Source organism: Narcine bancroftii, chromosome 13, assembly GCF_036971445.1.
Source record: "Narcine bancroftii isolate sNarBan1 chromosome 13, sNarBan1.hap1, whole genome shotgun sequence".
NCBI lineage: Eukaryota > Metazoa > Chordata > Chondrichthyes > Torpediniformes > Narcinidae > Narcine > Narcine bancroftii.
The window spans coordinates 23540124-23558900 of NC_091481.1; the positions used below are offsets into that span (position 1 = coordinate 23540124).

At 38.4% G+C, this 18777-nt stretch overlaps 1 protein-coding gene across 7 annotated transcripts in view; it reads right to left on the minus strand.

Annotated features, from left to right (window-relative positions):
• hbp1 (HMG-box transcription factor 1) overlaps positions 1-18074 on the minus strand; it is a 33178-nt gene extending 15104 nt beyond the window's left edge. The window contains exons 1-3 of one of the 7 annotated variants that reach the window (XM_069909169.1): positions 17977-18074; positions 11505-11697; positions 5556-5796 (exon numbers count right to left, since the gene is read on the minus strand). In XM_069909169.1, coding sequence (XP_069765270.1) covers positions 5556-5796; positions 11505-11697; positions 17977-17991 — 449 coding nt within the window. In that variant the 5' untranslated portion in view covers positions 17992-18074. Of the gene's footprint in view, positions 1-5555; positions 5797-11504; positions 11698-16740; positions 16764-16819; positions 16889-16911; positions 17136-17185; positions 17538-17831; positions 17889-17976 lie in introns of those variants that run through there. The other 6 variants (XM_069909171.1, XM_069909168.1, XM_069909170.1 and 3 more) reach the window with 6 other exon arrangements.
• Between the last annotated feature and the right edge of the window lie 703 nt (positions 18075-18777).

Here is an 18777-nt window from a genome sequence, read left to right on the forward strand (position 1 = left end):
AATTATTTTTAAATTAGATAATTTTAAAGCTTTATACATTTTAATTCTGAATTGATGTTCTGACAAAAAAGGAAGGTTTTGATCGGTGGTCCTAAATTCCAACATTTCTCAAATTTCATGGTATGATAAACTGTGGCTTATTTTAAACAAGGTTATTTCAAGAAGCCAAGAAAGATTAGATTGTCCTAGTAAATTGTTTGATATTACTAAGAAATAGCTTCAATAATCTATGCAATTCAACAAAAAAGTTTGAAGTAGGAAGTTACATATAGAGAATATCTCAACTAGAGAGAGCGTACAAAAGTTAATCATTTGGATAAGCCATATTATCACTTGCATGGATCAAGCTGGCAACGTGCTTCCGGATCGTGCATAGTTTAAGATCTAATGTCCAATAATCTGAAATCATGGCTCATATTTTGTCTCATATGGAGCAGTTCAGGGGTTCTTAGTTCAGTCTGGACGGATAATTTAACCTCATATCACTCTGCCAATCCAAATAATGCTTTTTAAAAGTTTTTCTTTCAAAGTGTGAAACTGGGGAAACAATTTCTAAATCAGTGGTAATAAATATTCAGTCGCAGAGAGCATTTGGTAACACGTGGATTGACGTCAACTTGGAGCTGAGAATATTTCACATTTTGACTGCATCTCAAAGGTATGCCATATCCTTTCATTACTTATTCACACATTACCATGGTTACTCTTGCTTTTTAAAAAAAATGCTGTTCCCAGTCTTCTGTAAGTCGCTAACCTACAGTTGTTCTAGTTCTTACTGACATTCCATTTTGCTTCATAAACTTCGATATCCAGGTGAACCCCACCTTAAAATCCAGGATACTTCTTTCACATGCCAATAGTCTTACTTTCACCTGAATGGCGACTGTAGATACAGCCTGATTTTGTTCTCTACGACTAAGAACCCACTCCTTCAAGTCAGACTCCTAACTGAGGCCATTTAGCTTTTGGGCCACGACATGCGTGTTTTCGTGGATTCATCCTCTCATGCGTATTTTTCCTCCATTTAAGAATGGATGATTCGCCAACCTCGAACTCTCTTGCTGCTGTTGTTGCCAGTTTCTTCTGCTCTGGCAGCAGCTTTCAGTTTGAAATTAGTAGCGTAAGATTTGTGTTTGACTTCTCACATTGTGAAATCAACCGGCAGTCTAGATCTCAAAGGTAGCACGAAATGCCTTTTATACTGATTAGGCCAGATCAAATGCAGTGATAGCTATATAGGCTGATGTTATCTGCGCATGAAAGAACGCGCACAATTTAAAGCTAACGCAGGAATGTTATAGTGACAATGAAAGAACGCGCACAATTTATAGCTAGCATGGGAATGTAACAGCGGCAACAGAAGAATGCACTCAAATTATAGCTAGCTTGGGAATGTAATAACCAACAGAAGAATGCACTCAATTTATAGCTAGCTTGGGAATGTAATAGCAGCAATAAAAGAATATGCTCAATTTATAGCTAGCGTAGGAATTGTAACAGTGGCAATGAAAGAATGCACACAATTTAAAGCGAGCGTGGGAATTGGGTACATTCAAAATACCAAAGTTCAAAATTTTGATTCTGGGAATATCTCTTTGGCCTGAATGCCATGGTATTCTGAGAAACAGATTATTCTGCACCTTATCCATGTTAATTGTCCAGACACGCCCCCGAGACAGATTAACAAGATAAGGTTTCTTTTAAAGGCTTTTTAAATGTCAGACTTGAAATGCTGCTTAACTCTTGAAACCAGTCTTTGATCTATTCAATTGATTCCTCTCCAAAAAGCTTGTTAAAGTGCTGATATAATGACCGAATAACACCTCTGGGGGAAGTTGGAATAACTGGCAGACACGAGGAGGACTACGGGAATGTGTTTTGTCTTATGTCCCAACTAAATGCAAAATGCTTTTGTCAGTCATAATTTAGAATACTACAACTATTCAGTATATGTCTGTGTGCACGCTATACAAAATATTTTTACACAATCTATGATTTTCTGCGCATTATATGTGTAGCATGTTATGTGTTACTCCCAATCACAATTCGCATAGTTAGTTATTTCCAATCCACACTTGCTTATATGCTGCCTTTTCTCATTCCAAAGCAACCAATCTCCACACAACAAATTGTCACAGATAAAACTTCTGTTTTAAGATACTGAATAATTATAAATAATATTTTCCAGGAACTTCATAGATAACTGTCCTGTTATTCTTAGGTCCTCCCAAGAGAGCAAATAATTTAGCACCAACTGAAAGACAGCATCTTCTACATTGCAGCACTCTCTTAACCTTTCAACCGAGAGTTTTTTTGCTCAATGTCCTAGAGGCGGACATGAATTGACATTCTGACTCAAGTGGTCAGAAGGATACAACATGTTGTTTCATCGAGTGTCAGTCACCATTAAAGTTAAAAAGGAAGTATGGCTCACAACTTCAGGGATCTAGATTAGGTCCTCATTTTGCATTCTATTTGTGTGGAATTTGCACATTCTCCCATGAACAGGTGAGTTTAAGGAGGTTGATGAAAATATGGGATTGCTCTATGGGACCTGATCTAATGCATAATAATTGTGGCATTTTATTAAACTGACCAATAATTTTTCCAATATTACTTTGAAAAGTATCAGATATCTGAATGGCTTATGCAATCTTTTACAGCTGCATTGAACTACTTAAAATAACAAAAAGTAAAGATTTCTATTCCAAATTAATTTCTCATGACAGTGCAGCACACATCTTTATGATCCCACTCAAATATTGTCCAGCTTCTTTGCTGAACAATGTTTTGTTATATCTGAATACCTCTGGGAAATAATTGGAATGTTGTCATTTTTTTTTTAAATTTTAGGCATACATTCTTAAGTGCCAAATACATGTTTCCAATTTATCAGCATAAAATTATCCACATTAAAATTCACTAGAAATTCCTTCTTTTTTTGGTTAATTAAATACTTATAGGAAAATAATATTTTTTCCAAGATACATTCTTTATATATTTTAATAATGAAAGTAAAAAAATTAGGTAAGATTCCATAGAAGGCTGAAGGGTTCAAAATTATGGTGGATTTTGCTGAATTAAATTTAAGAAACAATAAATAATCAGAAAAAAAATTTAAGGTCATCATTACAGTAACTAAACATTCTTGGACAAATCATTTTTGAACCAGACTATTGTTAAAATATATTAAAATCTGTAACAATTCTTAGAATTTGGGGAGAAAGCAAAAAGAATGAGATTGTGCCAGCACAGCCATAATCTTCAAAAATTTTAATTATGCTGTTCTAAATTCTGCTTACTACCCTGAACTTTCTACTATTGTAGACTTCTGGTTACCATTAGGTATATTTACATTTATCTAAATCTTATCCAGTGGCAATACATTAATCAGTGAGAAGAGATTTGTGAAGTTTATTTTTTACATGAGATTGGAAATCTCAGGCTACAAAGTTATTAACAAGGTGAGAAAATATGCGAATGACCCTGAGGCCCTAGGAAAGATAATGTTACACATACGTTTTGTGACCATTAACGAAATAAATGCATCTTAGATTGAAACCATAAAAAGTCCAAGGGTTGCCAAAAGTAAAAGGGAGAGCATGAATGGCACCACAGTTAGCGCAGTGGAGAGCCAGCAACCCAGGTTAGAATTTGGCGCTTTCTGCATGTTCTCCCCTTGCCTGTGTTTCCTCCGGGTGCTCCAGTTTCCTCCAACCTCTCAAAAATGTATGTGGTTTTTAGGTTAATTGGGTGGCATGGGCTTGTGGGCCGAAAGGGCCTGTTACCATGCTGTATGTCTAAATTTTTTTTTTAATTATACAAAACTGTCAACAATTTATAAACCTTGGGATATTTTTAAAGAAAGCTGATCTGTTCCAAGGATTTATGATAGGAACTGGATTATATGCCCAAAGAATACTGAAGATGTTCAACAAATTGAAATCAGAACACTTCATTTATATTATACTCACCATAATGAAATGTAAATATAATGAATAATCAAAGACTGTATCAAAACAATCAAAACAAGCTGGAACTCGAGGGGGAACAATGGCCCAAACTTACTGTTGTATAAAACAGCACTCCAGGGTCAGATATTTGTAGTCAGTGGGGGGAAAAAAGTCTATCAAAAAATCAGCTGGTCATTTGTCTAATATTGCTAGGTAAAATGCACCTGTCTTAGTCACTTTATAATTAATTCACTCTAAGTGTTCAATTGACAAAAAGTGTGACCTGGAAATTACATTTCCAAAATGATTTGATGTTGAATCTTCTGGGAGGCTCAGAAAAAAAAAAGTACTATTTTCATTTTCCTTGCAAAATAAAGAAAAGCACCAATGTCCTAAGACATTTAAAGAATGCAATTCTGGGGAAAAAAACCAGGCAAGTCCCTTCTGAAAAGATTTTTTTCCCCACCTGCTTTGAGAGATGGACATTCCAGTAATTGCTCCAAATTTCAGAATGCCATTTCAAGGGACAAAAAAATGCAGCATTCTTTTAAGTTTTACCTGCCTGTTCCTTGAACTAGATAAGAAATTTGCCATTACTGAATTAGGAATAATCATTTACAAATGGTATTTTAATATTTTTCCCATTGGTTGTTCCTAGGCACTCAAATCCTGTAGGTTTGAGTCTGCTTTCAAATTTCCCCAACTCCACAGTAACAATTCAATTTCAGTTTTGAGAGCTTTGTCATTGTGCAATATGTGCAACAGGGGTATTGCGACGAAATATCAGTGGATGTCACTGAGGCATTCAGAGTTCAAGGACAGCATACACCAGTGGTCCATGTGTGAAAGTGACAATGTATACCAAAAGGAATACTTCATTCTCTCAACTCATGATCATTTTAAATTCAATTTCAAAATCCTTACAACCTCAACAAAACTTTCATGCCAATTAGGAAAACAACAGTAGTCAGACTGGTAATTTTCTAATTCGGTGAATAAAAATGTAAACAGCAAAACAAGAAGAGAACAAAATAAAACCCACATCTTAGGTCTGAATTAAAATGCAATGGGTATTTTACATTCTATAATTGTATTACTTTTAGGCATACACTCTTAAGTGCCAAATACATGTTTCCAGTTTATCAGCATAAAATTCACTAGAAATTCCTTCTTTTTGGAAAAATTATTGGTCAGTTTAATAAAATGCCACAATTATTATGCATTAGATCAGGTCCTGTAGAGCAATCCTATAAGTCTATTTTATATTGTAGAACAAACTGAAGAAGAGCACTGATCTACAGTGATCACAAATTTCAACAAAATTCAAATTTTATGAAGCAGTCATTGAAAGAACACCTTAAAATAGAGCAGTGGTCAAGAGTACTCCATAAAGATGCCAATTGCCTACTGAAGAACAAAATAACCGCAGTGTACTGTTTTAGATATTGACATTTACGATCCCCACATTCTGGTACAATGAAGAGTGAACTGGCAACTCTGCACATTTGCACTTTAATAAAGTGTTGCCAATGGTATTCAAGAACATTATTCAGACATCTGAAATGACAAAATACTTCCGACTAAAATGGGATTTACACAAACCTGTTGTAAAATACGCACTGCATGAGAGGACTTTGTGGACTAGTGGCTATGTTAGCTAATTCAGTCAGCCAATTCACATCAGAATCACCAGTGAAAGGTGACAAGGCACTATCAGGTGATTTAGAGGCACACATTGTTCGAGTAGACCTCGGGTATTCTTGATGAGACACTCCACTGCTAAGTTGGAAGGCTGCAGGTATGGTTCTGTCTGTCTCTACAGCTTTTAATTCTGGAAGATCATCTAGAAAACAAGGAATATTCAAAGACTCAAAATGCATTTCCTACACAATAAGATGTTCTGAGAAAAGAAACTACAATTTCTAGACTGACCAAGGGAAGAATTTGGAGCTCTAAACATTATTTCAACAATTATTAAAGTAGTATATTATCTAGCTGACAGAGATGCCTCAATCAAAAAAATTCTCTGAAAGCAGAAGTCAGGGATACGGCTGCAGTAATAGAATTATCTAAAACAATTATCTTGTTTTGTCTAAGGAAGATTTTCTGCCAAAAACATGCATCATTTATTTCATCTATCATGCCTGCAATTTCTTAAACAGCCCAGTGAACTAGTTGGCTTCCTCCCATTCATGTTACATGTCAACTTCTAAATGAATGGCATTATTACACAGCTAGTGGCAAATCTGGAGGAAAGACTTTTGCTGAAAACCTACATAGAATTGTCGTAAATCTAAAATTTCTTCAGAATAATTCCCTAATTATACTAAAACATTTCAAAACATTATGAGTAAGATGACAGAGAAGCTGCAATAAACTCCATAAATTATGTGAATGACTATATACATTATGTACTATATTGAGAATAGATCAACCAATTACTGAGAAGACCAAAGCTATCATCTTTCTTCTCTTGCCCATGACCCTTTCTTAGAAAATAGAACAGTTCTGTACAGGAACAGGCTCTCTGGCCCACCATATTTGTACCAAACATTATACCAAATTAAATAAAAATTGTACTATTTGCATAGGATGCAAAACCCTTTAATTCACTCCATAGCCATCTATCTAGAAACCTCAATACTACTGTCCTCTTCCACCACTACCCCTGGCAGCCTGTTCCTGGCACCAAGAACTCTGCATTAAAAACTTGTTTTCTTTACCACCCTACCCGCACCCCCCCCCAACCTTATTAATTTACAATTTCTTAAACTTTGGTAAAAGATTAACTATCTATCCCATTCACGCCTGTACCTCTCATAACATTATCAATGACTATAGTCTCCCCTTAGCCTCTGACGCTCCGGAGAAAACAACTTGTTTATTCAACTTTATCGCTCATATGCTCTATTCTGAGCAGCATCCTGCTCCACCTCTGTCAATAATTAAGAGAAGCTGCAAACGCTGAAAAACAGGAACACCAAACAAAATGTGGTGGAGCAATTCAGCAGGTCAGGCAGCATCCATGGAAGGGAAAACTTTAATCAGGACCTTTTCCAAAGCCCCCATATGCTTCCTGCAATGGGGTTGCCAGAACTGCAAACAATACTAAAAGTGCAGCCGAACCAAGGTTTAAATAGCTGCAAAATATTATTTCCTTACTCTTGTACTCAATGCCCAACCAAAAAAGGCATTCCTTCTTTAACAGCCTAACCACTTGCAAGTCCAATTTCAGAGAACTAGGGACTTCAAAATCCCTCTGCATATCAATGCTGTAAAGAGCCCTGTTATTAACTGCACACTTTCCCCTTGCATTTGACCTTCCTTGTTCAGATTAAACCATTTCTCTGCCCTTAACTGTAACTGACCTATACCCAGTTGTAATCTTTCTTAGCTGTCCACAACTCCACTCATCTTCATAATCACCTGCAAACTTTCTAACACCATTTTTTATCCAAGTAGTTTATATACATCACAAACATGGGTCCCAATACTGATTCCTGCAGAACACCACTGTTCACAGACCTCTAGACAGAATAACACCCTTCCACCATTATGTTTGCTTAAGAGCAAGCCAATTCCAAATCCATGCTGTTAATTCACTGTGGATCCCATCAATCTTTACTTTCTGGGACTTTCCCAAAGGCTTTAAATTTTATGTAGACAATATCCACTGCCTTACCTTCAACAATCACCTTTGTCACTTAAAAAAAAAACAATTAAATTTAGAAGACACATAGGGTTTCAGGATCAATCAGGGAGAACATAAAATCAATTTATTTACCTGATGTTCTGATCTATCTGACAGAAACAGTTAACTCCTCAACTGCAGTCTAAATTTGAGGATTTTGGAATTATATCAGGTTATAAAGTCAATTGGGACAAGAGCGAAATTATGCCATAATTTTCCAAAACATCATGAGTAACATGACAAAGAAGCTGCAATAAACTCCATAAATTATGGCATAATTTCGCTCTTGTCCCAATTGACTTTATAACCTGATATAATTCCAAAATCCTCAAATTATGAACGAATTAAGAGAAATTCTCAATCTAAATTCCTCCTCAAAGAGTTCAAATGTTAGGTATTACAGTAGTTAACAACTTGAAGAATTTATACAAATTGAATTATCTTCCCTTGCTTTGAAAAACGGAGGATGATCTTAATAAATGGGTGACCCTCCCAATAACTGAATGTGCTGCTTAGAGTACAATATTGTTTTCAAAGTTTGCCTGTTCCTATACCTCAGAGATTCTTTCAAAACCTTAATAAAAGCATCAGGAAGTTTATTTGGCAAGATAAGACTTCATGAGCCTCTATTGATAAATTAAGCTGGAATTACGAATTGGGAGGATCAACGCTCCAGGATTTCAAACAATATTTTTGGGCAACCCAATTGAAGTTTGTCACTTCCCTCTTTGATGGAGAAAGCAAGTCTTCATGGGTAAAATGTAGCAGAGAACTGGCATATATTTTTTAAAAATGGAATTCTAAATTATTATCTGGCCCTAAAGAATCCCTCCTATTAACGCATATAATTTCAATATGGAATAAAATTAATGGTCAAGTTGGGGATGGGGAGTGGGGTTCTTTCACCAAAACATCCGTGACTCAAAATATGTTAATTCCATTAACGACTGAGAATAAAATCCTGGACACTTGGTCCCAGAGAGGGGATTGAGGATTGCTATGAGCAGGGACAATTTGAGCAAATTAGGAATAAATATGGAGTTTTAAATACATCTTTTTTCTCCCATCTTTAAAGGACAAATTAGGGCTCCAATGCAGTGAAATAGAGACTCTGGTTCAAAAGGGGAGCACCAAAAAATGTATTTCAAAAATGTATTCCTTACTTCAGGTGGGAATTTCCAAGTTGCAGGGTAATCAGATTCTAGGGAATCAGATCTGGGTATAGAAATTGATCCATCTTTCTGGTCTGACTTATGTCTGGACAGCATGTTCAATTTCTGAATTGAATTTACATTTTCAAACACTGTGGGGACCTCGTTGATTTGATATGAAGGTAGGAGTGTTGACTAATGAGGTAATTTATTACTCTGATAAGAATTCTGTCTTTTTTTTTGGCCAAACATCCTTATTTTTGGTAGTGGGTTTAGATCTTTTTATAATAATACTACAATTTAATTTGTTTGATTGAGAATGTGGGGTACCTCAGATGAAATATGGTTGAAGTGAAATGTATCTTTTTGCCTTTTAACATATATCCTAATCTACTCTCACTGACAAAAAAAGGCAAAGGAGAAAAACCCAACACCCAACCCCAACCCACCAATTTTCCCCTGCAGCCGCTGCAACCGTGTCTGCCTGTCCCGCATCGGACTTGTCAGCCACAAACGAGCCTGCAGCTGACGTGGACTTTTACCCCCTCCATAAATCTTTGTCTGCGAAGCCAAGCCAAAGAAAGAAGAATCTACTCTGTATTTTTTGTGAAATTTCAATGTTATTAAAAATATTGAAAAAGATACTAATAATTCTTCTACCAAAATGCATGTCCTCATGGTTTTCCAATTATTTTCCATTTATTACATGCTTAACCATATCTGTCTCATCCTCCAAAGCCTCAGAATCCTTTTTGCTTGTATCTCGTAATTAAATAACTCATCTTTTCTATGACAGGAGGTAGCCATTCAGTCCAACAAGTCTATAATGACTCTCAAAGTAGACCAATCTGATTCCTTGACATTTCAATTACAAAATTTGGAACAAATTTGATTTTTCACTCATCCAAATCATGAGTAAGCTACAGTCAACTGGACTCCTGAAACACACAGTTGGTCACAGATTCACAATCCTAAAATGACTCCTGCCCTTTGATTTGTGGATTCATTAATCCTCATTCCAAACCAGTATATTATCGCCAATGCACAATGCTCTAACTTTCAATGTGGAGGAACTGCCCTGCAATTAAAATTAAAAAAAAAAAGATAATCAGTGCATCTACTATTGTTATAGCCCTCTACTTAAAAAATGTCCAAATTGCAGGGTGATCAGATTCTAGGGATTTATTGGCTGTTAGCCCCATTATCTCTTTTTAACTAAGGTTAATTTCTTTGATCTCCTATTCTCCACTATTCCCACAGGATTTTCATGTCATCTTCCATAAAGATAGGATTTAAATACATTTCCACTCCATTTCTTTCGCTCCAAAGATGAGTTTTGCTGCACTTACAACTTTAGCTAATCTTTTGAATTTCATAGACCTACAAGAGCTCTTGCGTTTTGTTTGTTTCGTGTCAACTTCGTCTCATATTCTACCTTCCCTTTCTTTCACAAGAATTGGTTGTCGTATCAAATTCTATATTTTCTGAGCTGAGATCCTACCTTTTTATTTCCATTATCCCATTCTTTATTATCAAAGGTGATTCACCTCTTTTCCCTATCTCTTCTAAAAGGTAAATATACCGAGATATTCAATTTCCCAATTTTATAACTACATTCCCTTAATAGCCAATGGATTGCGCCCAATTATTTCTATTTATGTCATCTATCTGGTTACAGTATTGTGTGCATTCAGACAAAGTGCCTCTTTATTTTGTCTTTCTACCACCCCTGCCCTGACTCTAATTCGAGAAGTGCATTCTTACATTTCTATGCGTTGTTCTTTCTTGCTAGTCTGGTTATCATTATGTATTTTGTCACCCTACTCTATTAATTTGTCTTTTCCCTTTAATTTTTCTAAATGCCCCCCAACCAGAATCTTTCGACTATTTAGTTTAAAACCTAGATTTGAAGGTGGGGGTGGGGGGGGAGTAGATAGATCAGGGGGAGAGATGGAAAGTGAAGATCTATCAGGATGTAGCCAATCAGTGAGTCAAAACCTAACAGAATGTTACCTTGCATTTAGTTGTCCCATCATTAATTGCAGTATGATTTATCTATTCACTGGTTATTCGAATGTATATCCTGCATTCAAATATAGTGCAATGCTTTCAGTTACACAGCAAATGTCGGACTGATTTTGTTGAAGGGTTATCACAACCAGACAGTGATAAAGAAACCCAAAATAAATATTCAAAGGAACAAAATTTAACACATCCATTTTTGTTAGAAGTTTGTTCCAGAATCTTCAGAAATTATTAAGAAACCTGTTAAAGAAGCTAAATCACATAATTTCAGAATAAATACCTCCCTCTGATGTGCATGTGAAAATCATTTAATGTCATCTTTTATCAAGTACCAGCATGTAAATCCTGGCATTATGTTTGTCATTGCTCTGCTAGGCAAAATAGTCAATTCCAATAAACATTTCTTTTACCATCTTCTAACATTTTAAAACTCTTCTAGTTATGTTAATTTTACACGAACCTCTAGTCTCACATTGAACATGTCTAAATGAAGAAACTAAATGTAATACACGTAGAACTAATAAGAAATTAAACAAGAGCAGAAAAATCACTACGTAACTCTAGAAGTTCATTTTTTTTTAAATGCAACATCAAGATTATGCTGCTACTAAATTTTACTTTATACAATTTTTTTTTACAATCTGTCCTAAAAATACAGTAAAAAAACATTTTTAAAAATCTTACCATATTCCATAATTTGATCATTGTTTCCATTTCCAGGTGAGGATGGCAAATCTTCATTACATTTTAATAATTCAAATGAATCATCCATCCCAGAAGGGTTCTTGTCGACGACAAACTGAACTTTCTGCACTCTGTTAGGTGTACATTTCCTTTTCATATCCCACACCATGTTACGCCATTGGACTTCAGTTGACTTCAACAAAAAGCAATAAAAATACATATTATTGTAAAGATTACAGCACAATTTTGAATTTAAAATTAGCATAAAATTTAAAAATATTTATATGTTAATTTTCAAGTTGAATCTATTTTTTTTAAATATACACAGAAATCCTGCGATATGAAGACTTGCCAAAATGCCGGCTTTGGTTGTTCACACTGAAAATGAGCAAATCCTGCAATTTTCCACGTCAGTGTGGCTTTTTATACAGCAAGTCGGCATTGCAGGAGCAAAACAGGCGGGACATGCAACTCCACTCTGTTGACTTTTACTGTGATGTATAACATATCCTTCCAAACATAATGGCGGTTGATCTTGATGTGGTTAGGAGTGAACATGTATAGCACTCCAAGCGCGGGCTAATTTCCTGATGCGCAGATGGGCACACAATCCATGCGAGCAACACATTCGTGTGATCAGAAATACATTGAGGAGAATTTGAAGAGAAGCAGGGAGTAATTTGAGGAAGAAACTCGTAATTGTCCTAAACAATTTTGATGAAGATGAGTGGTGTGGTCATTTCCGTATGTCTCAGGACACTTTTGACTTTGTATTGGAATTCAATGAGCCACACCTAAAGCTCAGAGGATGACATTAGAGTAATCATGTCCCTCATGAGTGAAGCCTGGTTCTGCATTTCCTGTTGGAAATCTTTGAACATTTGTCCAAACCCTGGCATCTCTGACTGGTTACATCTGTCCACCTGACGTGCTGCAATCTCCGACTCCTGTGCCTCTCTCCTCATCCACTCATCAGGGGTCGTCTGCACCTCTTGCCGAATATGCTCCCTCTCCATATCTTCATGGACCATTGAGTGCAACATCTCCCTCATTTCCTGGGTGACCACCGGTACCTCGGTAAGTCTCTGTCTTTTCTTAGGTGGCAGGTACCCTGGAAAGCAATGGAGCTTACATTAGCAAGACCACTCTTTACAGGCAGACACACTTACAAAACGCATGAGAAAATTTGTTGATCACAAGAATAAGTACGTTTTTACCTGGTTGCTTGTGAGGTACAGGTCCTGTATTCCTGGGCTCAGTTTCCATGCCATCAGGATTGGTGCTGGAGGAGGGGTACGGAGCTGGAACAATGATCCCAATGTTGGTCCGTAGTACAACTGTGGACGCTGAATGGCTTGTGCCCCAGATAGCACAGCATAGTCCAATCTCCCCCTGCCACTCTTGCCATTGTGGTCGTTTACCTGGTGGTGGTACTTATTACATAGGCATTTCAGCTTGCTAATGTCCTGAAATTTGTCCAGACCAAAGACCCTGTCTCTCATTTTCTGAGTTACCTGATCTAATATCAGTCCATCCCTCACTGTGCCCATTATGTGGCAGTTTATTTTGTTCTCCACACAAATGGTGAGGAGCTCACAAATCTCTGAATCACTCCAGTTGGCAGATATCGTGGTCTTTGGATGCTGAAAATTGGCAGTTGAATGCCAAGAACAAACTGACTATTGGTTTCAAATCTCGTGCTGAAACGTCTCGCACATTAAACGTTATCAAAATGTTCATATTATTTACTTGAGTTGGTCCCAGATGCCAGAAGTGCCGTTTACATTGCAAGGGTTCCAGGAATTTTACTAGATTCCTTTGTGGAAAAAAGACAGGACTGCAATGAACCCCCATTCCATCTTCGTGCTTTTTACACAGCAGGCATTCTGGGAAAAGGAAAAAGTTTCCCGGAACAAAAGGGCAGTGCAAGAAGCATTAATTGTTTTCCTAGTTTACCTGCTAATTTCCTGTGACTGCACAAATTAAGTCAAAAACAGTTGAATGTTCAGCTCAAGATGGGACAAAAAAAAAAATCAGTCCCATTTTGAAATCATATATTCTGTCCTTGCCTTTTACTCTCAATAAAAAAAAAATTCTCATGCATCTATTATAGAAATATAATCACATTTAGTTGTAATACTGCTATTAAATCTTCCTTCCCATGTTTTTTTCTTTAGGAATATCAAGAAAGTGTAAAAATGGAAAACAATATTATATAAGGAAATAATTCTCTTAAATCATCATTCATATTTTCCCAACTATGAGATGCTGCCCTGCAATCTTCACCCAAATGCACACTTCTAACTTAGTTCCCCAGTTGGCAAATTTGCAAAAAATAAAAAGAGCATACAACAAAGGACAGGTAAGTCACTTCCATTGCACTGATAACACTGCACAATGAAGATTTTGCTTCCTGAATAGGTATGGGTGTATTTTAAGCAGTCGATCACCTTAAAATTTTCCTATCACGTACGCTGTTTTTAGATATAACCTATTTTTAATGATTTCTTGTCATTTTTAGAGTCGACTTCAAGCCGACAAAATCATGAAGTGCCACAGGTCATTGAAAATTCATTTTCTGCCTTCGCACTTGAACGTCTTCCCTGCTGATCATGAAGATGGTGAAAAGTTTCACCAGGAAATTGTCACCATGGAAAAGCAACAGGAATCCATCAATGCTGGCTGACTATTGCAAGAGGCATCAGATGCTGAGTGCAAACGAATATGAACAGCAAAACATTTTTATATCAGTTGACACAATGTGTCAGCATCATTATATGATTAAACATGACAAATTCAATTTAAAAAGTTAATTTTATTATGTTTCTCCAATTTCCTACATGATACAGCAAATCTGAAATTATCTTTGTGTTCAACTTGAAGTTGTCCATCATAATCTCTAATGTTTTTTTCAGGAAGGAACCCCTTTGACAAAAATTGTTGTCCTGTGTAATACAGTAAGAATTATTGTCCATAAATGGCAACATCAATTCTTTAGTTTTGGACCAACCCGCTTGTGAAATAGGACACAAGAGAACCAGTCTGCTGCCACCCAATTTAACTTCACTTTTAAACAGAAATTATATCGTGCAGTAGTTAATTTCAAATCTTTGTATTATACTTTTGAAAGCAATATAATAGCTCCCATCCAGATTTTGAGATGATTGAGGCATATCGCATACATCTATTAATTTATTGTTTTCTCTCATTCCATTTCTTACAACTATTTTCCCTGTTTTAGGAATATTGAGATGAACTGCATCAGCTCTTTAGTTTATTGCAAGAATATCTTACGGACCTTGATTTGATTATTGATCATTAAGACAAACCAGTGAATGAAATGCTAGTTCAAAGTGAAATCAGTCCAAAATAATGCTACTTCAAAATCAGGATTTATTGTCATGAACAAGTCATGAAATTCAGTGTTTTGCCGCAGGATCATAGTGCAAATATACATATTATAACCATCCATTATATATTAAAAAAAAAGTAGTGCATGAAAAGTAAAGCAGAGTCTTTGGTTCATTGATCATTCAGGAATCTGATGGCGGGGGTGGGGGGGGGGAAAAGAAGCTGTCCCTGTGACGTTGAGTGCTCTTCTTTAGGCTCCTGTACCTTTGCCCAATGGTAGCAGAGTGAAGAGGTTGTGGGAGTATTTGAGGGTCAAGGCTGCTTTTTTAAGACTCTGCCTCGTGTAGATGGCCTTGATGGAGTGAAGTCTGGTGCCTGTGATGTTGCAGGCCAAGTTAACAACCTTCCGGAGTTTATTCTTGTCCAGAACATTGGCGTCTCCACACCAGACAGTAATACAACCAGCCAGAATGCTCTCCACAGTACAGCTGTAGAAGTTTACCAGAGTCTTTGGTGACATACTGAATCACCTCATACATCTCTCAAAGTATAGCCGCTGGCGAGCCTTCTTTGTGATTGCATCAACATGCAGGACAGATCCTCGGAGATGTTGACAGCCAGGAATTTGAAGTTCATGACCCTTTCCACTACTGAGCCCTTGATAAGCCCTGAAGTCCACAATCCTCTCCTTGATTGTGCTGACGTTGAATGCAAGGTTGTGTCGTTACACCATTCAATGAGCTGATCTCTGTCTCCCTCCTGGATGCTTCCTCAGTGCTGTTTGTGATTCTGCCAACAACTGTGGGGTCATCGACAAACTTGTAGATGGCATTGGAATTGTGCCTGGCCACATAGTCGTGGATGTATAATGAGAAGAAGTGGGCTAAGCATGCATCCTTGAGCTAAGCAAGTATCCTTGAGATGCGCCTGTGTTGATGATCAGTGAGGAGAAGACCCTGTTTCAGATTCGTACTGACTGTGGGGTCTTCCAATGAGAAAGTTGCAGAGCAGGGTATAGAGGCATAGATTTTTAACTTCTTGACCAGCACTGAGAGAATAATGGTATTGAAGGCTGAGCTGTAGTCGATGAAGTGCAGCCATATGTATGAATTTCTGTTTTCAAGGTAATCCAGAGCTGAGTGATATTGCATCTGCTGTGGAGCTATTGTGATGATAGGCAAATTACAATGTGTCCAGATCTTTACTTAGGTGCATGTTTATTCTGGCCATGACCAGCCTCCCGAAGCATTTCATCACAGTAGAAGCTTGGACATTTCTGACAAATACATACACAGTATGTATAATTGGGCCCTTCAAAATCGTCAACATAGCAGTTCCTAAGTTACAAATACTTATTAGGCTCAGAACTCCTCATCAATACAGCCATTAATTATTGGAGACATGAAAGACGACTGATTCTGAAATCTGCATCAACAATCTGCTGGAGGAACTAGCAGGTCAATTAGCATTAGCGGGAGAAAAACTGTCCACATTTCAGGCTGAGACCCTTCGTCGAGACAAGCCTGAAACATCGACAATTTCTCTCCTCCCAATGACGCTTGACCAAATTCCTGCAGCTGATTTGTTGGTTGAGCCACTACTTCTATCCAACTCATACAGGTATACTGACACTATCCTGTCCAAGTTAAAAAAAAAATCATCAGTTTAGCCTAGCTATACTTCTCCCTGACAACCATATTTGTATTTCAGCCCTGCAGCCAATTTAAGTACTAATGCTACCATTTTAAAATCCACTAATGTATCCTATCTGGCACGTTGAAAAGAGATAGGACGAGTTGGACCAAATGGTACTACTCTCATTTGAAATAACTATGCTCTTCCTGGTCACCATTGGTTTTAATTGTGTGAACAATACAGTACCTACTTGAATAACTGTTATCAATTTGGCTTTTCTACTGTAATCCATGAGAATGTTTGATTTCTTATCCATTTAGTGTTCTGACCTGCACAGCAACATCTAATCCTTGAATTTGAGAAGGTGAAACATTTTTCATTACTATCATTGCAAAACTTAGAAAACGCTTGATCTTAGCACCTCCTTGGAGCTCGTGTTCCCACTTCACGTATCAGCAAGAGCGGTCTTCAAAGACAGAAAGAAGCATTGCACAAAAGTTAAAAACTGGTATTGAATTATTTCTTTTGCAACATGACCCGGCTTCCTCGGGAGTCGCACAGATTTTCTTTTTAAGGAACAAAATATCAGCGCCTGAAAATGCATCCGATCTGTCAACAGATCGAAAGCGAGAGGTCAAATTGGAAGGCGAGTGGGGGGGGGGGGGGGGGATGAAGACGATAAAAACGAGGGTCACCTCAGGAGAACTTAACATCCGTCTTTTCGGAAGGGATTTCGTGATGTGGGAATAATCAATAAACCGATGCCCGGATCCGCTGACAAACACGCCGATACATCATCACGTGACGCATACACACCCCAACCCGACGTCAGTGCGCCTGCGCGTCCGCTCATTCATTCAGAACTGCGTAACAGGGAAATTTCATGACAAAACAGACCTTGCACCAAGAAAAAGGAGCCCGTTAAAAATTATTTTTAGGAAGGGTTCGAATTATTATTTTTTTTCTCTTTTTTACACACGCGCACAACGTCGGCGTTTTAAGAAAAAAAATCTCTCTTTGCACTGTCTGAGCCCGGAGTCGGAGAGAGAAAAATAAATTGGAAACAGGCCCCCCGTCATCTTTCCCCAATGGATGCGGCCGCTCCTTTAAACCCCCCCACTCCCCCCCCCCCCCCGCCCCCACCAAATGTAATCCAAGCGTCGCCCCCTGCACTTAGCTCAACATACTCCGATTCATTCCGTCCCGGAGAGAGAGGGGGTGGGGGGGGGACACGACTTGAAGAGAAAACACTGGAGCTGCGTGGGGTGGGGGGGGGGGGGGGGGGCCCGAACTGTCATTGAAATGAATGGGAGAAACGTCAGCGGTTTAAAAACAACCAACTTATCAACGATGAGCGACACGTCACGGCCCCACCGCTCCGAGCTCGCCCGGGAAAGCCAAGATCCCGGTGCGTTCATTTAACCCCCTCCCCCTCCCCTCCCCCTCCCCCTCCGCGCGTTGTTTACACTTTCCGAACTCCACTCACCAGCTCCGTCGCCATTACCGAGTCCCCCCCCTTCCTCAACGTCCCACCCCCTCCGACGCCGCCCGCCCATTGGGTAGCGGGCGGGACGCCAATCCATGAGACGGGCGGCTCGGATTGGAGAGGGGCCGCGCTGACGTCATAGAGGGGGGGGCCGATAAACCGTGCGCGGAGCGTGCCGGGAGTTGGTCCCCGGCGCCGCGACCGAAGGTCAAAGGCGAGTGGATGTCAACGTGAAGGTACCCGAGGGTGCTCTGCGGAGGCTCAAGTGGTGGGTGAGTGGAAAGAAAGCGGATGAGAACCACTGTCAGGTCTCTTAATAAGAGGAAGCGTTCGCGCTTCTCAATCGATCCGCCCCCATGACTTGCCCACGAGTTGGGCAGGGTCATTGAGCCAGAAAGTCCGCAGACACCGTGACTGAAGTCAAGACTCAGAAGATACTGAGCCAGCGCTTTCGGGCCTGAGCCCTCGATGAGAAACAAAAGGCTGGTTTTGAATCCTTTTATCCTTGCCCGACAGAAGTTTGACCTGCTGAGTTTCTCCAGCATGGTCTTTTTTTTAAAAAAAATCGATTTATTCTAATTTCTTTAACAATTCAGTCGCCAGATGCAGGCGTCGTTGCAAAGGAATCGGTCACTTCAATTTCCAACTCTACTTCGGGAGCTTTAATTGAACATTCCCCAGTACAGATGCTAAAACATGATCGCTTTATTCCCATTCTTTCCCCCCCCAGCCCAGCCCTGGGTCACTCCCAATATTCTCGTCGTGCTCCAGGACATTCGATTTTGTATCATCATATTTTCA